The sequence below is a fragment of the Abrus precatorius genome, unplaced genomic scaffold, assembly GCF_003935025.1.
Source record: "Abrus precatorius isolate BTA unplaced genomic scaffold, Abrus_2018 Scaffold7, whole genome shotgun sequence".
In the NCBI taxonomy this organism is placed as follows: domain Eukaryota; kingdom Viridiplantae; phylum Streptophyta; class Magnoliopsida; order Fabales; family Fabaceae; genus Abrus; species Abrus precatorius.
The window spans coordinates 36,468,745-36,488,249 of record NW_020874417.1 but is presented as its reverse complement, the minus strand read 5'-3'; the positions used below and the strand labels follow the sequence as shown (position 1 = coordinate 36,488,249).

Below are 19,505 nucleotides of genomic sequence, written 5' to 3'. Positions count from 1 at the left end.
TGTTGCTTCTCTATAAAAGGCTTTTGTTCCCCGTCCAAATTGAAGACAAGGATCATGTCCGTCTTCCCCTTTTTCTTTGATTTGTCCCCCTTTTTCCCCCTTTATATTAATTGATTGAATAACCACTTTAATCTTTAAAAATATTAATCCTCTCACTCGTATTTTAGGGGACAAACAAAAGAAAATTTATAACATTTTTAAAATAAAAAATAAAGGATTTATAAAATCAGAAACTAAAGTGAATAACATTTGCAAATTTAAGACCAAAGTAAGAATTTACTCAATAAATTTCATTTATTTATCATTTAAATTTGCCCACTTCACGTTCCCCACAATCATTCCACAAATGAAATTATAAGGACTCCAATCCACCGGCCCTAATTATGATGATTTTTAAATACTGCTTTGTCTAGGCTAACCCCGCGTTAATAAATAGCATGCCTCAATTTGAAGATGATAGTTCAGAGAAATGGCCACAACAACTGGCCACTTTGACGCCATTCATTCCATTAAAAAAGATACAATCTAGAGAGCTGATTCCGAAAGTTACATGTTACATTTAAAACGAAGGGGGATACAATATGAGCACAGACTATCTCCCCAACATGGCAATGCTACTAAAATAGGGGATATATCTCCCCCAACTTGCACCAATTTTCTTCAATTTGAAGTGAAGAGCAGCTACTAAATCCCCCTACAAGTTGTTCCCAGAAGCAGATACCTCAGTACTGCAAACTGGGCAAATCTGCAAAGAGCCAAGGGTTACACCACAGCTTCTCCAATGCAAATAACTCAAGTCTAGATAAACTAAAATCAAATTTGATCAAAATGACAGTAATTTATGCACTGCTTATATACTATTAAGATATTGTATGTAAAACCTAAACAAGTTGAAAACTAGAGATGTATCATGAAATTTTAGTTAAAAGAGAGCTTCAAGAAATAAAGGGCTAGTATGAAAGATGTGTCCCAGAAAATGAGGTGGAACAATTCATGCTTCAACTCTACCAACTTAAAATGGTATCATACTAGATATGTTCACACTGTAGGCGGCAGTAAACTGGGCCCGTGATTTATTCATATTTCAAGCCAAAAGGGATTTCACAAGAGGGAGCCTCTACCTAACAAATTGAGATGCTGCAGTAGTTATGGTTTCCTGACTACCAGAAATCCTTCATAATTTTTTTCTGATATCCTTGATTTCTATTTCTTTTTAATTACTCTAAATGCCCCCCTTTTTGGAGTAGAGACCGTTCAAGATCTTGTTTTGTAATTCTTAAAACTTTTTTTTTTTTCATTTTCTTATTTCACATCTCAAAGTTTAACTTGTAACTAATTATTTCTTTAAGGCTAACGCTTCCTCCAAAGTTAAGCTAATGACAAAATGAACATAACAATTTCTGTCAAAATGCAGAGCAGTCTAGAATTTAATTGCTGAATGCACAAATAATATATAATAGATGATATAAATATCTAACGAGTAATGGTGGTGAAATGTCTGCATCACACTGATTTGTTGAAAAATCTCAAAAGGAAATGTCAAACGCACAAGTTTAAAAGATTAGAAAATAAAGAGATGTGAAACATGGGAGTGGGAAACAGATGGGATCAAAGATGGCTGTTATTTATGGCTCTTGAAAATTTTGAAAAAGAAATATTATATAGAAAAATCAAGATTAGAATGGACATGTATGTGACAGTGGCTGTGAAGAAGCTATTAAAATATGCAAATGTATGGTTATATGGTAATTAAATGACATAGCAAGATGGTATTGTTTGGATAGGGAAGGACTGCAAAGCAGAATAATGGTGTATTTGGATAAGCATTTGCAAACATGATTTAGGTAATCATATAAAATTGATTTTGGTTAAAGATGAGTTTGAAATGAAATGATTTTAAAATAAGTAATGTATATGTTGATCAAAATTACTTTTACAACTGTGAGTATCAACAAGGGTATGTAAATACTATATTACTATTAAAGTAATGTTTTGATGTTAAATTACACATGCAACTAGGCTTTTTCCACTGCAGAAGCAACAAAATATTGCTTCCATAAAATATATGGTCTGGAATGCAGAATTAAATCTGTACAATCTTGCCAAACATGTTGACAGGATAAAAAAGGACATTTTGTCCATGAGGTATACAGGTTTTTTATACTTCCAGTGTTTGTTCAAACACTGCATAAATCAAAGGTGCCTTGGAACAGGCCAACAGAAAAATTTAGGCTGAAAGGATTGTAAAAAGAAAAACAAAAAATGAACTGAGCAATCCAAGTTCAAACCGAGGTATTTTTCAATCCCCTTACAAGCAGAACAAGACTAGCAACCACAAAAGAACATCTATACACCCTTTAACTCCCTTGGGATGAGACAATAGACACAAACCATTGTTCAACCAGATGCATAGAAGGACCTTGATTAATGGTCCTATAAAATGGAACTTGCACATGGAAATGGGAACCAATAGTTACATGAAAATTATTTAATTAACCACATTATAAAACCATATCTAAACAATAAAGACAAAAGAACATAAAGTGGAAGATGGGTATAACCATACCTTGTTTATTTTCAACCAATTATTAATGCACTCGGGATGGTACAGATGTTTGCAGGAAAGAACTGTCAATGATTCATCATCTTCATAGTCCACCCGGCAAATTACACACCTGAAACACAGCCACGACATGACAATCAGGCACCACAGTCCATCATATACACAAGCTAAGGTTAGAAGTAACAAAATTTAAACATACGAATCATTGCTTCCATGTTGATCACTCCCACTCTTGTAGTTGACTGAAGGCAAACAGGCAATAGTGTCAATCGAAAGACCTCTGCTCTCAGTTCCAACTACTTCACCCAGCGCCAGCAGTTCCTGAAATAGTTGAAGGTTACTCTTAAAACAAAAGAAAGAATCGGACAGGAAGGATGGGCAGCATGACAAAAACTTGGGTTTAGATAAGTTACCTCATATGAAAGTTCATCTGGATCAACATCCTCCCAAGCATCCTGCAAACTCAGATGATCAAGAAGAAGCATTTATTGAATTAACAGTATTAAATGACCTGCACGTACTGTCCAAAAAATAGTAGCAAACGAATCCAGCCTAATTGATTCTGTGATTACAATGACACATTTTGGTAAACCAGATGAAGTTAAATCAGCCATGGAAAGACTTAAAATGGAAAAATTAAGACAATTGTTGGTCCAAAGATACTAATATACTCTCATACTTTGGATATGACAGGGGGCCAAATGGAGTCATTTGATCTACATGTAGTCAATCCATGGAGTGCGTTAAAGCTAGATTTTATTTTTGTTAGCATTACAAAGAAGAGACTTATATTTTGAAGAAGTCTAAGGCTTTCCACAGAAAATCAGTTAACCTATCCTGATATGGAGAAGCATAAAGAATTGAAAGGAGTATCCAGTCATCTACATTGTAAGGAGTAAATCCTAGCCACCATTTCAGAGGATGCTGCTTTACTTATCTACAAATATGACAACTGAAAAGTGTATGTCACTTGTGGAAAAGAACATTTACTTGTGCAATTGTGCAAGTGCATGCATACCATTTTCACTATTTTGCAATCACACACGCACATACAGAAATTTGGTGCACAATGAAGGCAGTAAACTATCATTTCTTCAACTTTGCCTCATGTGCATAATTACATTGCAGCAATAAATTCATGGAAACTTCTCACAATGTCATGGTCAATTGGCCCTTCAATCCGACCATGCTAAAACCCATAAAACCCAATAAACATGCATATCATATTATAACCCAAATAACAGGCTTCATACATGGAACAATATGAACAGATCTCCGTAATAAATTTAAGTTTGAAAATGTAGCTGGGTCAAAAAAAATCCAGCACCTTCAAAGCTGATTAGGCGCAATTAAATAATTTAAAGGCTTAAGGTGTAAGCACTATGCAACATTGAAAAAAGCAGTTTATGCCAGTTGCACAACTGAGATACAGCAATTTCAGACTCATTTGATTCTAAACCATTGATTCCCTCTTGCTATCACAGTAAACTTCAATGCAAATTTAATCACAATCAAAGTCAACAATTTTAGTTGGAATGATCTCCACTTCCTATCAGTCACTTTGTCTTGATCTTATGAAGTTCTACTGTGCTATCCTCTCTTGGCCTTGCATAGAACAACGATGACATCAAACTCAATAAATGGTTCATCTAATTTCAAACATCAATCTGAAAGGTGAAGTGAATGCAATACATACTGATGAGCATGAGAAGGTTATAGAACCATAAGATAAAAGCTGCAAATGATTGAAATACAAGTTCATGAAAAAGTAAATCAAGTGATAATAAAGAACATCTCAGTTTTCCCATCTTTAACCAAAGCTGAAGCAAAACAGCAAAGATTCGTAGTTTTCATAGACAAGAACAACAACAACAAAGAAGTTGAAGGTAAATGGGGAGGAAATCTCAAAACTGGATATCATGGGTTTGAAGAAGGTTAGTGAAGAATCTTGGGAACACTTTTGACTCAGTAGCTTCAAAAAGTAAGACGATTAATGCATCTAGTATCAAAAATATGCAGGAGAGGATTATCTAATTATTCTAATTCAATGGCCTCATGAACTAGCTTCAGCTCTAATTTTGTGTCTCTGTCTACTTTCAGTATGGAGATGAGCCTGCACAGTCATGGATAAAAATGACAAATCACATGAAACCAATGAACCAGCTTCTGCTAATAATATGGATGATAGTCATAATATAAGGCTCAACTTGGTTTCCTCACAACAGGAACCCATGTACAGAAAAGATAAACTTAGAGGAAGTTGTGTTATTTATATATTTTGAGGCAAAGCCGCAAAAGCTTTGTGCAATCCAAGTAACCAACGCCAGGAAATGAGTAATTTTAGCATGCTTTACCAGGTACCTTTTTGGCATCCAGAGGAAGGAACAAGAAAAAGAAAATACTCTAGAATGACTTAGAATAAATTTATAGATTTTTCATGCCACAGTATCTAAAATATTTAATAAAACATCCTAAATCATAAAACATAAATCTTTCAGTCAAATATTATGTGAGTTATGGCTTATCTGTAACAATTACAATAGATGTAAATAAAATTAAGTAAGCCATGCTTACAAAGTTTCAAAGGAAGTAGAAAATAAGTTACAATAATTTTCAAATAGGACCATACTAGGTCCATAACTAAAGTCAAATATTATCTTAGTTATATCCATGACATTGACATGAGTACGTGTGAGTGAACAAATACAAAGATTAACCCATAATTACTTGTAGATGCAGATAGCCAGATAGACAAAAAATAGAGACATTTACCTGAGAATTCGCACCATGTTCCTCTATGTCCTCCACCTCCCCTGTATTGAAAATGAAAATAGTGGTTCTAACGGGATAATTTTAAAAAATAAAATAAAAATCCACCAATTTACAGTTGTAATCAAGAAAACTTACTATCATTTATCCCAGCAAGAGCCAACAGTCTAGCAGCCATTTCCCTCTCTTCAGCCTCTTGTAATGCTCTTGCATATGCTTCATCACTTGAAAATACATCTGGGTCAAATTCAATGCTGGGATTATCATGTTCTCCAGCACTAGCATGAGCATGGACATCAAATGCATCTTCATTTTCATACTCCTCCTCATTATCATCTTCTTCTTCTTCATCCTCATCCACATCAGTGCCATCATGTAGGTCATCAAAATCGTCCCCATCATCATGCAAATGGCTTCCACCTTCCCAACTTCCATAATCACTTCCATCATTATTCATTCTCAGCACCATATACGCCCTTTCCTGTTCAATAATCAAACAACGGTTTATAAATCAGAAGAATGTGAAAATCAAAACAATAATCAATTTTATCTGTGAACCTTCATTTCTAGAGGATAATAGCATCAATGTTCGTGAAGTTATTGGACTACATCTGTCTGTAACTATACTTGTAGTTCCCTAGGTTTAATGGCATAAATACACACATGGGGAGGCAGGCTGCATAACAAATCAGAACTTTGTGCATCCCATTATTCTACAACATTCATTCCTTATCTTCAATGCTCTTTCTCTCTCTTATATAGACGTCTACATGGTATCAAGATTTACATGGTATCCCAGAGAGTTTGATAAACACTACAAAGACTCTTTCCAAAATACTAGGCGGTTTCTGCATTTGAGGCCCCAATCTTGTGGTGTGAAGTTTGGGTATAATTATGTCTCTTTGAAGAGGAATCAGATTGGGGGAAAGTCACAAGTTTCACACAGCCAAGTTAATGCAGTGACGTTCAGAGATATGCCATGCAAATGAAACATTACGTTTCAATACAATCTCAGTAAAACAAAAATCCTCGACAGTGATATCAACACCTGGAATCTGCATGTCCTTGGGCTGTTATCATTGAATACTAGTCCATGCGAATTGTTGGTTAAGACTATGGGGTTTAACCAAAAATTCTGATGATGAAAATTATTTAGTTTATTCGATATTGGCACAGCACTGGTTCAATTGGAATCACTGAAGCTAGCAGTTCACTTCATTTCCGTTTCATTTAACCAGCAACCACAGACATAAAATAAAAAGAAAAAAGAAAACGAATGATAATAGAAGAGAAGAAAAGGGGAACCTGCTCCTGAAGCGCTCGGGCAAGGGCGAGGTCAGCATCGACCTGGCTGAGATTAGTGAAAGGGGTTCTTGAAGGTTGGCGAGGGTTGGGTGCAGATCCAGTTGGTTCTCCTTCTTCATCAGCTTCTCGATCCTCTTCTTCTTCTTCTTCAATCTCCACATGTTCCGTCATGTGTTCCTCCCCATTCAAATTGGAATGCTCTTCTTCTCGGTTCTGATTGTTCGATTTCACTCCTCCTGAACCCACTTTGCCGGTGGTGTTGTGGTTGTTGGTGGCGGCGGCGCTGGTGTCGTTCTCCATGCCAAGAAGAAGAAACCTAACACAAAGAGAGAGAAAAGGGGCAATTGAAGACGAACAAGAAGAAGAAGAAGAATGAGAAAGATAGATAGATGTACGTATGTTATGATCGAATCCCAGAATCAATCGAAGGGAATATATGTAAATATATTTTTAAATATTAAAAAAATAAATGAATCGTTGTGACGTTAGAAAGAAAGAGCAAAATCGACGAAACGGCAACGAAAATCAAAAAGGAACCTCTCTGTGGGCTCCACCAAGTTCGACGCTCCCATTCAAAGTGACCGTCCATCAACGCGTGTCCCACATAAGATCAACGGCTCTCGCTGCGGATTCCCAGTTACTTTTAACTTGCGGGAAAAGTCATTTCTTTTTCTTTTCTTTTTTTTAACCATAGTCCAGGTTGGTATTCTCAAGTTATTCGTTCAATTTCATTTCAATAATAAATTATAATCTTAATTAAAATTTTGTCATTCATGGGGTCTCCAATTTGATGACCACTTTAAATTTGTCCAATTTATATATTAGTTGGTCAAATTTTTTTCCATATATATAAAGAAGAAATTATTTATATTTCATACCATGTTAAAAGAAATTTAAAGAAGAAATTATTTTCTTATAAACAATCTTAAACTACTTAATTAATATTATCATATTAGCCTTGTCTAGCTAATTCAGTTTACCTTAATTTGTCATAGTTACACTAATTCAGGTGACACCAGGTTTGATACGAATTTATGGTTGAAATTGAGTGAGTGAAGAAGTGCAGCATTGAAACAAGTGAAACATTAAAAATCAAATCACATTCTAAAATAATATATAAACCCTTATGCAAGCAAAAAAAGTAGTACCATTGCATTTTGCGTGAAGGGAAAGCTCCACAAATATCAACACGTCTCTTTTTGTGTGTACGTATTCAAGGTACCTACTTGGAGTTACTAGTGAGCTCTTTAAAGTTTAAAGAATTCATTTTGTGTCATTAGATATATCTGAAATGCGTTTATAAATTAATTTGAATCATATATTTTTATGTTTGTCATTGGTTTTGCATTTTTTACTACTTTAATCATGTTGTATGCTTTATTTTATAATATCATTATTTGATGTTGCACTTATCAGGGTTATTGACTGCCAATTGCTTGATAAAATGAGTGAAAGAAACTTGAACCTTCTTAATAAGAGATATATCATTTGTGCAAGTAAGACAACCAAATTAGGGGCATTGCTGCTATACTGAACATATTAACACTCACTTTATCTGTAATTTTGGGGCTTAAAAGAGTACGAGAAGGACAAGAAAACAAGTTAGAGAGGACAATGCTTTGTGCTGCTTAAGTTGAGTTTTCTATTAAAACAATCAGAGCCTAAAAAAATTTATTCGCTCATTTTTTGGGTGTGTGTAATCCTTTAAATTGAATTGATGTAATCCATATGTAATCCACCTAAGGGCTTCCGTTATGTCTTAATTTGACTTCTTGTCTACATAGCAGCCTCTGTATCATGAACGAGACTAACTTCTTAAATTCAATTCAGAGCTTGAGGACGTACTGATCCCTAACCTTTGCACTGTGTCTCCTAACAGTGTTACCTGGGCTCACCCTTGCAAGGATGATACGTAACACTTGAAGTGTTAGACCTTCAGGCTTTATATATCTGTAAATGTTTGGAGTGCCGTTGTCTTGTAAAATTGCAAATATAAATCAAACTCTACTCAGCCTCCTTGATAAATGCAAATCAATGCTTGAACTGAAGCAACTTCATGCCGTTGTGATCTGTTTCGGCTTATCTCAAGATGACCCATTTATATCCAAAGTTCTTTATTTTTCTGCTCTGTCCAATTCAGGCGACATTGACTATTCCTACAGGGTTTTCTCCCAGCTTTCCAGTCCAACAATTTTTAGCTGGAATACAATCATAAGAGGCTACTCAAATAGCAGAAATCCAACCCATTCTCTATCTATTTTTCTAAATATGCTGCGACTTGGGGTTGCACCTGATTACTTGACATACCCATTTCTTGTGAAAGCATCAGCTCGCCTTTTAAACCTGGAAACTGGTGTATCTGTGCATGCCCACATTGTAAAAACTGGGCATGAATCTGATAGATTTATCCTGAATTCTTTGATTCACATGTATGCTTCTTGTGGGAATATTATGTGGGCTCGTAAGGTATTTGATAGTACGCAGGGAAAAAATTTGGTTTCATGGAATTCCATGCTGGATGGCTATGCTAAGTGTGGAGAAATGATTTTGGCTCAGAAAATTTTTGAATCCATGTTAGAGAAGGATGTTCGGTCATGGAGCTCTTTAATCGATGGCTATGTTAAGGCTGGGGAATACAGCGAAGCAATGGCTATCTTTGAAAAGATGCGAGCTGTTGGGCCCAAGGCCAATGAAGTAACTCTGGTGAGTGTCTTGTGTGCCTGCGCACACCTGGGTGCTCTAGAGAAGGGGAGAATGATGCACAAATACATAGTTGATAATGGATTACCACTGACGTTGGTCTTGCAGACTTCTCTTGTGGACATGTACGCCAAATGTGGGGCAATAGAGGAGGCTTTGCTTGTATTCCATATGGTCTCAAAGAGTCAAACTGATGTCTTGATTTGGAATGCAATGATTGGAGGTCTTGCAACACATGGGCTAGTTGAAGAATCTCTTAAATTGTTAAAGGAAATGCAAATGGTTGGTATCCGTCCTGATGAAGTCACATACTTGTGCTTGTTGGCTGCCTGTGCCCATGGAGGGTTAGTTAAAGCAGCATGGTACTTCTTTGAGAGCCTTGGTAAATGTGGCATGATACCTACAAACGAGCACTGTGCTTGCATGGTAGATGTGCTGGCACGTGCAGGTCAATTAACCACTGCATACCAATTTATTTTTCAAATGCCCATAGAACCAACAGCTTCCATGTTAGGTGCTCTTCTTAATGGGTGTATTAACCATAGAAATTTAGCTCTTGCAGAAATAGTTGGCAGGAAGCTTATTGAGCTAGAACCAAACCATGATGGTAGATATATTGGCTTATCAAATGTTTATGCAGTTGACAAACGCTGGGATGATGCAAGAAGTACAAGAGAAGCTATGGAGAGAAGAGGGGTGAAAAAATCGCCTGGGTTTAGCTTTGTTGAAATATCTGGAGTCCTTCATAGATTTATTGCTCAAGATAAGTCACATCCTGATTCAGAGGAAACTTATTCTATGCTCAATTTTGTTGTCTATCAAATGAAATTTGGCTGTCGCAAAGACAATCAAGAAGGATTGATGAACGATACAACAACAGAAGATGAATTGCTTCTCTTTTGAGTAGATGGTATTGAAGTTTGTAGCAATTGAATTTTTTGGAAGAATAATCAGAATCAGAAGTCCTCTACGAATGAGTGGTTTGTTCAAGTGGTATATGTCTGATTCTTCCTGGCCCAAAGGAGAAAAAAAAACTTGATAACTAACCCGATCATGCTCTGGATATTCTTGACTTGAATAGGATTGCATCTTTATAGAGGATACATATGTTCCTGGCCCAAAGGAGAATCAGAAGTCCCTTTGGTTTATCGGTTCCACAAAATGTATTCGCATTTTAACAGGTTTACAAATCCATGCAATATGTAGATTACAGTCCACTGAAAGTAACCTTGAAATGTAACTGCCATTTGATGAGTGGGAAAAATAATTGCGCGCTCAACTTAGATGTATTGTAGATATATCCTCGGCTAAAATTAACATGATCAGTATTTAGTATGACGTGAATTTATCATTATATTGGAATTGGATATAGCGATTGCAGCACATGATATTATGTGTAGTATTCTACAATTCTTGTCGTCTAAAATAACCTTGCGGTTTAATTGTTGGACTGCGTTATGAATGATTGAAAGTGAACGTCTTTTCTTCATTTCAAATCCCCTTTTATTTAAGTGCGAACAAATAACTTCTTTACTTTAATAGTCCAGATACTGATCAGTGGATGTTATTCCATCTCTCCATATGAAGTTGGAACTCTGGTGCTTCTCATGTACAAATCCATCTAGTACATACATAGATAAAACTTCAAGAATAAGCAGGAAGTGGTTGACGTTTAGGTTAGAGTCTACTATTGATTAGAACAAGTGTCAAATTATTAATCCTCAAGCTGAACTTGTTGGTCTTCTGTGTTGTACAGAAGTCTCAAATCAGCTTATTGCTTCTAATTTTGTATTTCAGAGAACTCGAGTCCCCGAAGATAAGAGGACATGTTTGGATCAAAATTATCCATTCATTTGCGGCATTGCTATGGAAAGTCAACATCTTCATTTGGTTGCGTATCCTTCAGGACATACTGCTCTCCCTCTTTACCTTTTCCCCACAGAAGAATATACATACCGGCAATAACCAAGGAAGATCCTGCAACACTGCTTATTGTAGATAGTGATACATTAGGTGCAATAGATTGTAGATAGGGTGGAAATTATAAAAGAGTTATAAAAGAAATCAACCTTCCCAGGTAAATTTCCTCCTTTAGTAAAGAGAAATCGAGGATAGCCACAAATATCTGTAAAAGGGGGGTAAAAGCTGCGGTAAAAACTGGACCCCTTTGTTTGACACACCATGACATTGCCACATAGCACAAGCCCGATCCAACCAAGCCCTGTGCTCACATAAACAACAAATTCGAATGCTAAGGTTTGATTTGAACAGTTAATCACGATTGCTGAATCTTCTACTTCAAATCCAAATCAATATTTAGATTTGAACTTAATTTGCAAATAAACAGACTATTTCCAAACATTCTAAATGATGTGTGTCATTGTAAAGAATGTACTTACAGTATATATAACACACATTATTTCAAGCTTTCCTTTCAGAATCCACGAGGCATTATTTCTCTTGATGATCAAAGTCAATATTGCTGATTGAATGGCAGCAAAAAGTGACAAAATAGCTGTGCTAGAGTATTGACACGGGTATTTTTTGCTAATCTTTGCTTGTATAATGAACCATGAAGACCACAAGAGGCAGCCTATAGTCAGAATTATTGACCCTATAATCCATTTCTCTAACTTGGCAGATGGAGTTGGGCTTGTAACTTCGTCTGCTATGTGTTGAGAATGTGGGTCGATAAGGGGCATTCCTTTATAAAGGACCAACAACACAGCTCCACCAATGCATACAGTAGTTCCTAAGACTTTGGCCTTACCACTCTTGCTTTGCACGTTCACCTTCTCGATCCTAGAAAATTTTCAAGCCAAAGGATCAACATTATTGTTGTTGTTGTATTACACAACACAAATAATATACTTTTGCTATCTTACCCAAATGGCACAGCCATAATGAACGTAAATACAGGCACCATGTTGAGGAACGCACATGAGAATGTAGCAGACGTATATTCAAGTCCAATAAGAAATAGGTATTGGGGGAGTGTTATTCTGAAAAGCATTAATAAAATATTAAAATCGTAAATTTAGTGGATCAGTACAGAACTAGAAGCGTATCATTGGTTACAATATTACTTACCCTAGAAGAGCACTGAGGAAAAGGAGACATATTATGTGAACCCTCAGTTTGTGTTTCCTGTAAAAAGTAGAAAACTGCTTTGTCTTGTCTTTTGTACAACCTCTAGAATAAAAATTGTGTTAAAACAAAGGGCTTATTTACATGATAGCAACCAGGGGAAGTATATTAGCCAAAGGCATATGTTGGTTTAGGGGGCAAAGAAGAAGAATACAATAAAGACGATAGCAACAATAAAAATCAAGCCTTTCTTACTGACGAGGTCGGTTACATAGATCAAAAGACGTTATAATTAATGAAATCGGTTCTTACCTATCATAGAAGCAAGCAATAGGTGCCATGAAGATAAATGAAATTGTCTGCCTATATGTTACGATGGACATGTAGTCCATTCCTTCATTAAGAACCTTCTTCAGAAGTAAATTGACAAAAGCCAGAGCCAAGTTAACTAGAATCATGATTGAAACTTGTTTGCACAATTCATGGCAATGCATCAACATCTTGAATTTTCTTTTTTAATTTTATGCTTTGTTGTTTTGTTGAGCTTGGGAAGAATGGTGTGGTGTCTGCTATCTTCTCCAATATATAGAGGAATTCCATAGCCTCCCACAGCATGAGAATAAACTTGATGATATATTCCTCATCACATCAAGAATTTCCATTCAACATTCCAGACCCTATTATTTGCTTAATTTTTATTTCTCAAGTTGGAAATTTACTTACAATCTTACTGTACCAATTACTGAGCAACGTGATATTCGTTCATAGTCATTGATTCACCTCAGTCTACGGTAATTGGGAACATATCAGACTAATCACATCAATACTTTGGTGGTCAAACAGCCCTAATTTGCACATATCAGATTCCTTTAACATTCTCTAGCTGGAATTTTCTGCAGCTGAAACTAGTAAACTGAAGTGCTAATGAATTAGATCACGTTTTATTTATCCACATCAATTGACACCAGAATAAGCTTCTGGTCTTTTGAATAAGTATTATGCAACATATGGTACCGTTCTTTGAACCATTAGCTTCTTATCCTAGTGAATATTTGTTTGTATTAGAATTTCTCTAGTGGTTGTAACTGGGAAGCCACATTAGAAAGTAGAGACAGATATGACAATGCCTCCAATTCTTTTGCTAACAGGGAATCTGTTTTTTGATTTGCTTGACACGTTACTTGTTAATTTATTTTGTTTTATTACAAGCAAGAACAAAATGTCAAATCTTGTCAAGAGAGAGAAAATAGTAGAAAGTTGAAGGATGCTGTCTGACTGGAATGCAAATTGCAGACGTGGAAAAAATGGTTCGTCGTTTATGTATTTATGCAGAGTTTTTACTTTTTGCCACCTACACATCTTAGCAACGATTCTGGGGGAGGAAATTAATGGAATGCATTAGGAATGTTTGAGAGTTTGGTTTTAGAAGAAACACGCAAAGAAAGATATTTTTTAATTTTAAAATTAATAGAATTTTATCATGTTTTAAACAATAAAAAGTTTATGCTAATTTTATTTATGTTGAATATTATTAAAATAAAATATCCACCCACACATATATATTAAATTTGAGACTTTATTCTTAATTTTTACAAAGTCGTATTGTATTCTTTCTTCTCATGATGGGACCTGTCGAGGGTTGATACAAGAATTTTCACATGGATCCATTATCAATTTCAATATTATTTTGATCTGGTTACTTTAGTGCATAATCAACTCTGATATTAATTGTTAGGACATCCGAAAAAAAAAACCTTAAAGCATTGGAATTCTTTTATGAAAAAGCTTGAGAGAAAGCAACTCATTTTCACATATCAATTCAATTTCCTCCTAAACAATTTTATTTTACTTATAAAATTTTAATTCATCATTTGACATAAAGTGTTAAACATAGACACTTACATCATTTAATATTTTTTATAAAAGTATAAAATTAATTAATTTAACTATTGAATCATTTTTATATTATTTTCAGAGTCATTTATATCAAACTTCACATAATTTAAGCATTTATAAATATGTTATCTAGAATTTAATATTTATTTATATTTTAAATAATAAAATATTAATTAATTTTATTTGTATATTCAATTTTATAAAATTGATCCACTTAAGAAAAATATTTAAACTAATAGTTATATTTTTGTTTAAATAAGATTTAAGATTTTGAGTGAATAAGGGAAAGATCAAGAAATCAAGAACAAAGAAAGGAAATAAAATAGAGAATTAGACTTAAGAAAATGGAATTGAAGAATTGTTATTATACACACCTACGCAAGAAGATGAAAATAAAGAACATTTGGCAGTATATATCAGATAGTGAAACCATATTTCAGAGTTATTTATTCGTTCTTCCTGATTAGTATCCCATGATCTCAAAGTAGCGGGATAAGGCTCCATTATTAACGACAAACTCTTCCTATGGGCATGACATGGTAGTTTGATGGTCAATCTATCCACATTTTTTCGTTAAGACTTGCATGCCTATAGTACACCCAATTCCTTCAGCGACCATGTGGCCCCTCTTAACCGTAAAGGCTATAGAATAACATCATATATTAAAAGTATTTAATCTAAAATAAGAGTACAAGTCAGGATTATCAGAGTCATTGAACATTCGAACTCTGAAACTCAAGCAAAGGAAAGTACAATACTTAAACAAGCATATAAGTAAATGATACATGGAAATTTAGAATCATCAAGGGGCATAACATTGAGTACTGTGCTGATCTTTATTCATCATCCCCATGGTGGCGCCTCCTCCTCTTTTCTGATTTGTTGACATCCCTACCCTTCCTTGAATCATTATATCCACTTGAATCAGTGTCAGATGATGATGACGCCCTCTTGCTCTTTCGCTTGTGCCGTCTAATGGAATCTTCAGATGATTCAGAATCAGAATCTGATAGACGGCTTCTCCTTCTCCTCTTCTCCTTCCTACTCTTTCTTCGCCTGTGCCTATACTCATCATCTTCATCCGGAGACTTGTCTCTCTTCCTTCTGAGCTCCCTCCTTCTCTTCCTTCTCCTTCTCCTTTCACTTGAATCATCTGAATCACTCACATCCCTCTTAGTACTCCTTTTCTTTGCCCTACCTCTCTTTCTCCTCTTCTTGCCAGAATCATCACCAGACCCACCATCATCCAAATCCCCTTTCTTTCTAGAAGAACCTCCCTTCCCACTGATTTTTTTCCCAGACCGTTCAGCAATAATTTTCTCAATCTCCGAATCAATCTCAGAATCTGAACTCTCACTATCCTCCTCCTCCTCCTCTTCTTCAGAGCTCTCACCATTGCTTCTCCTATCCACCTTCTCAGCCTTCAACTTTTTATCCAATCCTACCAACCCCACAGGCAGCATTGCCTCAGGATCCTTCTCCTCATTTTCATCCTTGATTTTCACATAGTTCTTGCACTGAAACTTGAGGTGCCCAACACGGCCACACTTCTTACAGGCCCCACGGGATACATCCACATCAGCATTTGTTATCTTAGCAAGCTGAAGAAGCCCCTGGAAGCTGGCATATGCATTCTCAGCATCAGGTTCTGCATTGGGCAGATTTTGTGAAGAATCCTTCTTGTCTTCCTTATTGGGTGCATAAGGGTCGTAGCCAATGGCACTTTGCCATATGCCATGGGTTTGAAGGGCTGCACTGCTGTGAACCCTATTGTTCGCAGGCATGCGAACCCTACCTGCTGTAGCCGGCATCTTGAGATTTCAATGGCTATCCCTCACCTGGGAGGAGAAAAAGGAACTTAACAATCAGAAACTGAAACAAAGCAAAAAACAATAAGAAAGCAAAGATGACGTCACTTCCCAATGGAGGAACGAGACCAGTCTCACTCCAACTAACACAAATGCATTTGACTTATGCAAGTAACAAGCAACATATCAATCAGATATTTCACAAAAATTCAAATACAAATCAGCCAAATGGAGCTCAACGCTACTAAATCCATACAAAGATAAATATGCATGCATAATACAAAAACATAATCAGATCAACTAAAACCAAGATAATAGGATTATTTTAAATCAAACATGCATCCAAAACTTATGTGTGTGTCCCAAGTAATATCAGGCATCTATCTATTTTCAGCCAACTACATCTACCTGGACATCAAGCACCAACTATTTCATATTCTCCAAAACAAAGAAGAACATATAAACCAAGAATATATGAACACAGTCACTTACACTAAAATAAATGTGAAAACCAAAATTGTTGTACATTTATCCAGCAAACAAACACAGCATCATAATATTTAAATTATTTTTACACATCAAGTTGATTGATTCCATTTTCCAACAACTAAGCAAAGAAAAATACACAACCATATTAACAAAGAAAGAACTATGTTTCAGTTGTAACAAAAATTTTTAAAAAACTCAAGAAATAACAAAATCAGAAGTACACTACATGAAGTTAAAATTTTCATAGCTTATATTCACAGCTCAAACCATAAGTCTACCACATATATTCTAAGTTAATAACCCTTTTAATTTATCCACTCAATCAATCTCCTTGATTTTTTATTTTTTTATTTCTTTTTGCTCAGATCACTGTTTACTGTAGGCCTTAGCATGGAATATGCACATCCAAAATAACTTTTTCTTTTTTTCAAAAAAATTATCTTCTATGCTCTTCCACAATCTCTAACTAAAACTTACATCTCTAAATGCTGTACAAATTTCGATACCCTCCTTGAGTAGGTGCTTCACGATTTTGGGTTTTTTATAAAATTTTAAGACCAATCTCACAACAACCGTTCCAATAACATTCCAAAACTTCATATCAAAACCATCTCACTTGATTGGATCAAGAAGAGTAACTACTTTTCTAGTTCGAATTTCAAATGATTAGGTCCAGTTTACAACTTCATCCAGCCCAAATTCATATTTAACATAACCATAAAGGCATAAATCACTAGATCTGAATCAGGCTATGATATGTTTCAATACTATGTTCACAATTCTTGGTTCCTCAATAGTCTGCACCGCCTAACAACTTGACACTTCAGATTGTAATACCATTCTGCACACATATTTTCTTCCTAAAAATCTTTCTCCGCACCATTTCTTTTCCTAAAGCAGACAACCTAAACACTTAAATAATATAGTAAACAACAAAGTATGAGCAAAAGCCAATCTAAAAACAAATATCCCCCTCAACCGACGGCAACCCCAAAAAATCATACTTGAAATACCCAAAAATCAAATTCAAACTATCTGATTTGTGCAAACGAACCTAAAATCATGTTCTTAATCTTCTGTCAATAATCGCAGAGAACATAAATGGAATTTCGAAGACAAAGGAAAAGGGTGAAAGCTTAGACACGGATAAAAGAAGAAAAGGAGAAGAATTTGAGTTGGACTCACCAGCTATTGGGCAATATCCAACGTGCGGTTTCGATTAGGGTTGACCTTAAAATTGCGATTTCTTGAACCTCAATTCAATATTTTGCATAGATCGAATTGTATCAAAGAAATAAACGAAATTGAAAGGATTGAGAATTACGTTTTAAATAAACGAATACCTCGGCGGCTTCAAAATTGAAAGCCCCAATTTAGCATGGAGGGATCGATTAGTTACCACTTACCAGAAGATTCTTTTTTTTAAACAAATAAAAAATTATTCTTTTTAGTATTGATCTTTTTAGACCAGGCCCAAATACAATATTTTCAGTTAAACCCATTCGTTTCCAAACGGCCCAATCCAATCTGTTTGTTTGCAAAGATGTCCTTTTTTGGGTGTGGACAGAGGGTGTTGTTTGGGAACGTTATATTCAATAGTAACTATCGTCCCGCTGATAATTTTTACACACCTCTGTTTTGAGATAAATTTTTAAGTGATCTGAGATCATTTGTAGAATCACTAAAATTATATTATGGATCAAGTTTTTCTTCTAATTCTAAAACTTATACACAAAACACTATATAATTGGTTGGAACTACGTGATCTTGATCATAAAATGATTTTTTTTATTTTCATTTTTTACAGCACTTCCTAGTTTTTTATAACTTCTTTTTCAAAAATATCTATTATGAGAATACAAATACTTATTAGGATGCTAACATAAAAATATAAAACAATCATTAAAAAAAATGAATGAAACTACGTAGCAAATACGAAAGGGGAATTGCACAAACAAGAACAAAAGTATTTCAAAAGATGCAAATCATTAACCTGAGGTTGGGTTTAGATGGAAATTTTAAAACTCTAGAAACAAATTATCAAAGCAATAATGATAGATGTGTTTAGAGGGCAGTCAAGTGTAAGAGGAGTTGTGAATGATAAATATAAAAAATTAAGAGAGAATTTAAAATTTATTCTAAAAATAAGTTATTTAAAATTCTTTATAATTAACATAAATTTTTCTAGTTAAAATCAAAATTTTGTAATATTATAAAATTAAATTTCTTACTATCCAAATGCATGAATCATAGGAATTTTAAAATATTCTGCTCAAACACAACCTAAATCACAAACCGAGAAGTGTTCTGCAACTTATATGTAAATGAAGGGAGGCTCGCAAATTCACAGCATATCTAAAAGCTGTATGTAACGGTCTGAAACATTGTTGTGCATTTTCGTTTGATTTAGGAGTAATGATTTGGACATCAATAGGCAAGAGGCAAAAACAATAAACTCTTTGGTTTATAAGGAGAGTATAGGAAAAATAAAACTCAGTAAGAATTATTTATAAGTAAATAATATTATAAGGATACAATTTTGTTAATATATTTTATAGATTTTAAATTCACGTTCTCTCTCTTTTATATCTTCCAATATTAGAGAAAAGATATAATTGAGAGAAAAAAAATAATTGGCCTCCTTTGTTTTTTTCTCTTATTTCCTTCAAAACCTTCAAGATTTGAAGTAAAAAACATATATGGTTCTGTTAATTAGGGCCTAAATACACTGTTTGATCATATATATTTCCTTACTAATGATTACGTGTAATAAAAATGTTTATATATCTTTTATTGTTAGCTAAGATTTATTAGATTTATAAACTTAATCGTTAAATAAAAAGTAAATCTGTGTTTTCTTTCTTACATTATTAATATAAAAAATCTAT

General features: G+C 34.7%; 4 protein-coding genes across 5 annotated transcripts; 1 reads left to right on the top strand and 3 right to left on the bottom strand.

Annotated features, from left to right (window-relative positions):
* Positions 1–431: 431 nt before the first annotated feature.
* On the bottom strand, positions 432–7,099 carry LOC113870787 (E3 ubiquitin ligase BIG BROTHER-related). The gene is made up of 7 exons (XM_027507245.1): positions 6,638–7,099; positions 5,471–5,813; positions 5,336–5,376; positions 2,977–3,018; positions 2,763–2,884; positions 2,567–2,675; positions 432–745 (listed from the first exon to the last, which is right to left on the bottom strand). Exons 1-7 carry the CDS (start codon positions 6,935–6,937, stop codon positions 695–697), a joined length of 1,008 nt encoding a protein of 335 aa, XP_027363046.1. The 5' UTR covers positions 6,938–7,099; the 3' UTR covers positions 432–694.
* Positions 7,100–7,799: 700 nt separating this feature from the next.
* LOC113870786 (pentatricopeptide repeat-containing protein At5g08305) lies at positions 7,800–10,736 on the top strand. Its single transcript, XM_027507244.1, has 2 exons — positions 7,800–7,855; positions 8,517–10,736. The coding sequence occupies exon 2, from the start codon at positions 8,594–8,596 to the stop codon at positions 10,238–10,240; it is 1,647 nt and encodes a 548-aa protein (XP_027363045.1). The 5' UTR covers positions 7,800–7,855; positions 8,517–8,593; the 3' UTR covers positions 10,241–10,736.
* A 465-nt stretch (positions 10,737–11,201) lies between these two features.
* LOC113871928 (WAT1-related protein At3g30340-like) lies at positions 11,202–12,918 on the bottom strand. The gene is made up of 6 exons (XM_027509019.1): positions 12,737–12,918; positions 12,428–12,484; positions 12,223–12,339; positions 11,737–12,139; positions 11,407–11,558; positions 11,202–11,322 (listed from the first exon to the last, which is right to left on the bottom strand). The coding sequence occupies exons 1-6, from the start codon at positions 12,916–12,918 to the stop codon at positions 11,202–11,204; spliced, it is 1,032 nt and encodes a 343-aa protein (XP_027364820.1).
* Positions 12,919–14,959: 2,041 nt separating this feature from the next.
* On the bottom strand, positions 14,960–18,014 carry LOC113872630 (CAX-interacting protein 4). Of its 2 annotated transcripts, XM_027510330.1 has the most exons (3): positions 17,799–17,849; positions 15,155–16,156; positions 14,994–15,113 (listed from the first exon to the last, which is right to left on the bottom strand). In XM_027510330.1, exon 2 carries the CDS (start codon positions 16,129–16,131, stop codon positions 15,157–15,159), a length of 975 nt encoding a protein of 324 aa, XP_027366131.1. In that variant the 5' UTR covers positions 16,132–16,156; positions 17,799–17,849; the 3' UTR covers positions 14,994–15,113; positions 15,155–15,156. The 2 variants fall into 2 exon arrangements, with proteins under 2 accessions (XP_027366133.1, XP_027366131.1); XM_027510332.1 differs by having other exon boundaries at positions 14,960–16,158; positions 17,803–18,014.
* Between the last annotated feature and the right edge of the window lie 1,491 nt (positions 18,015–19,505).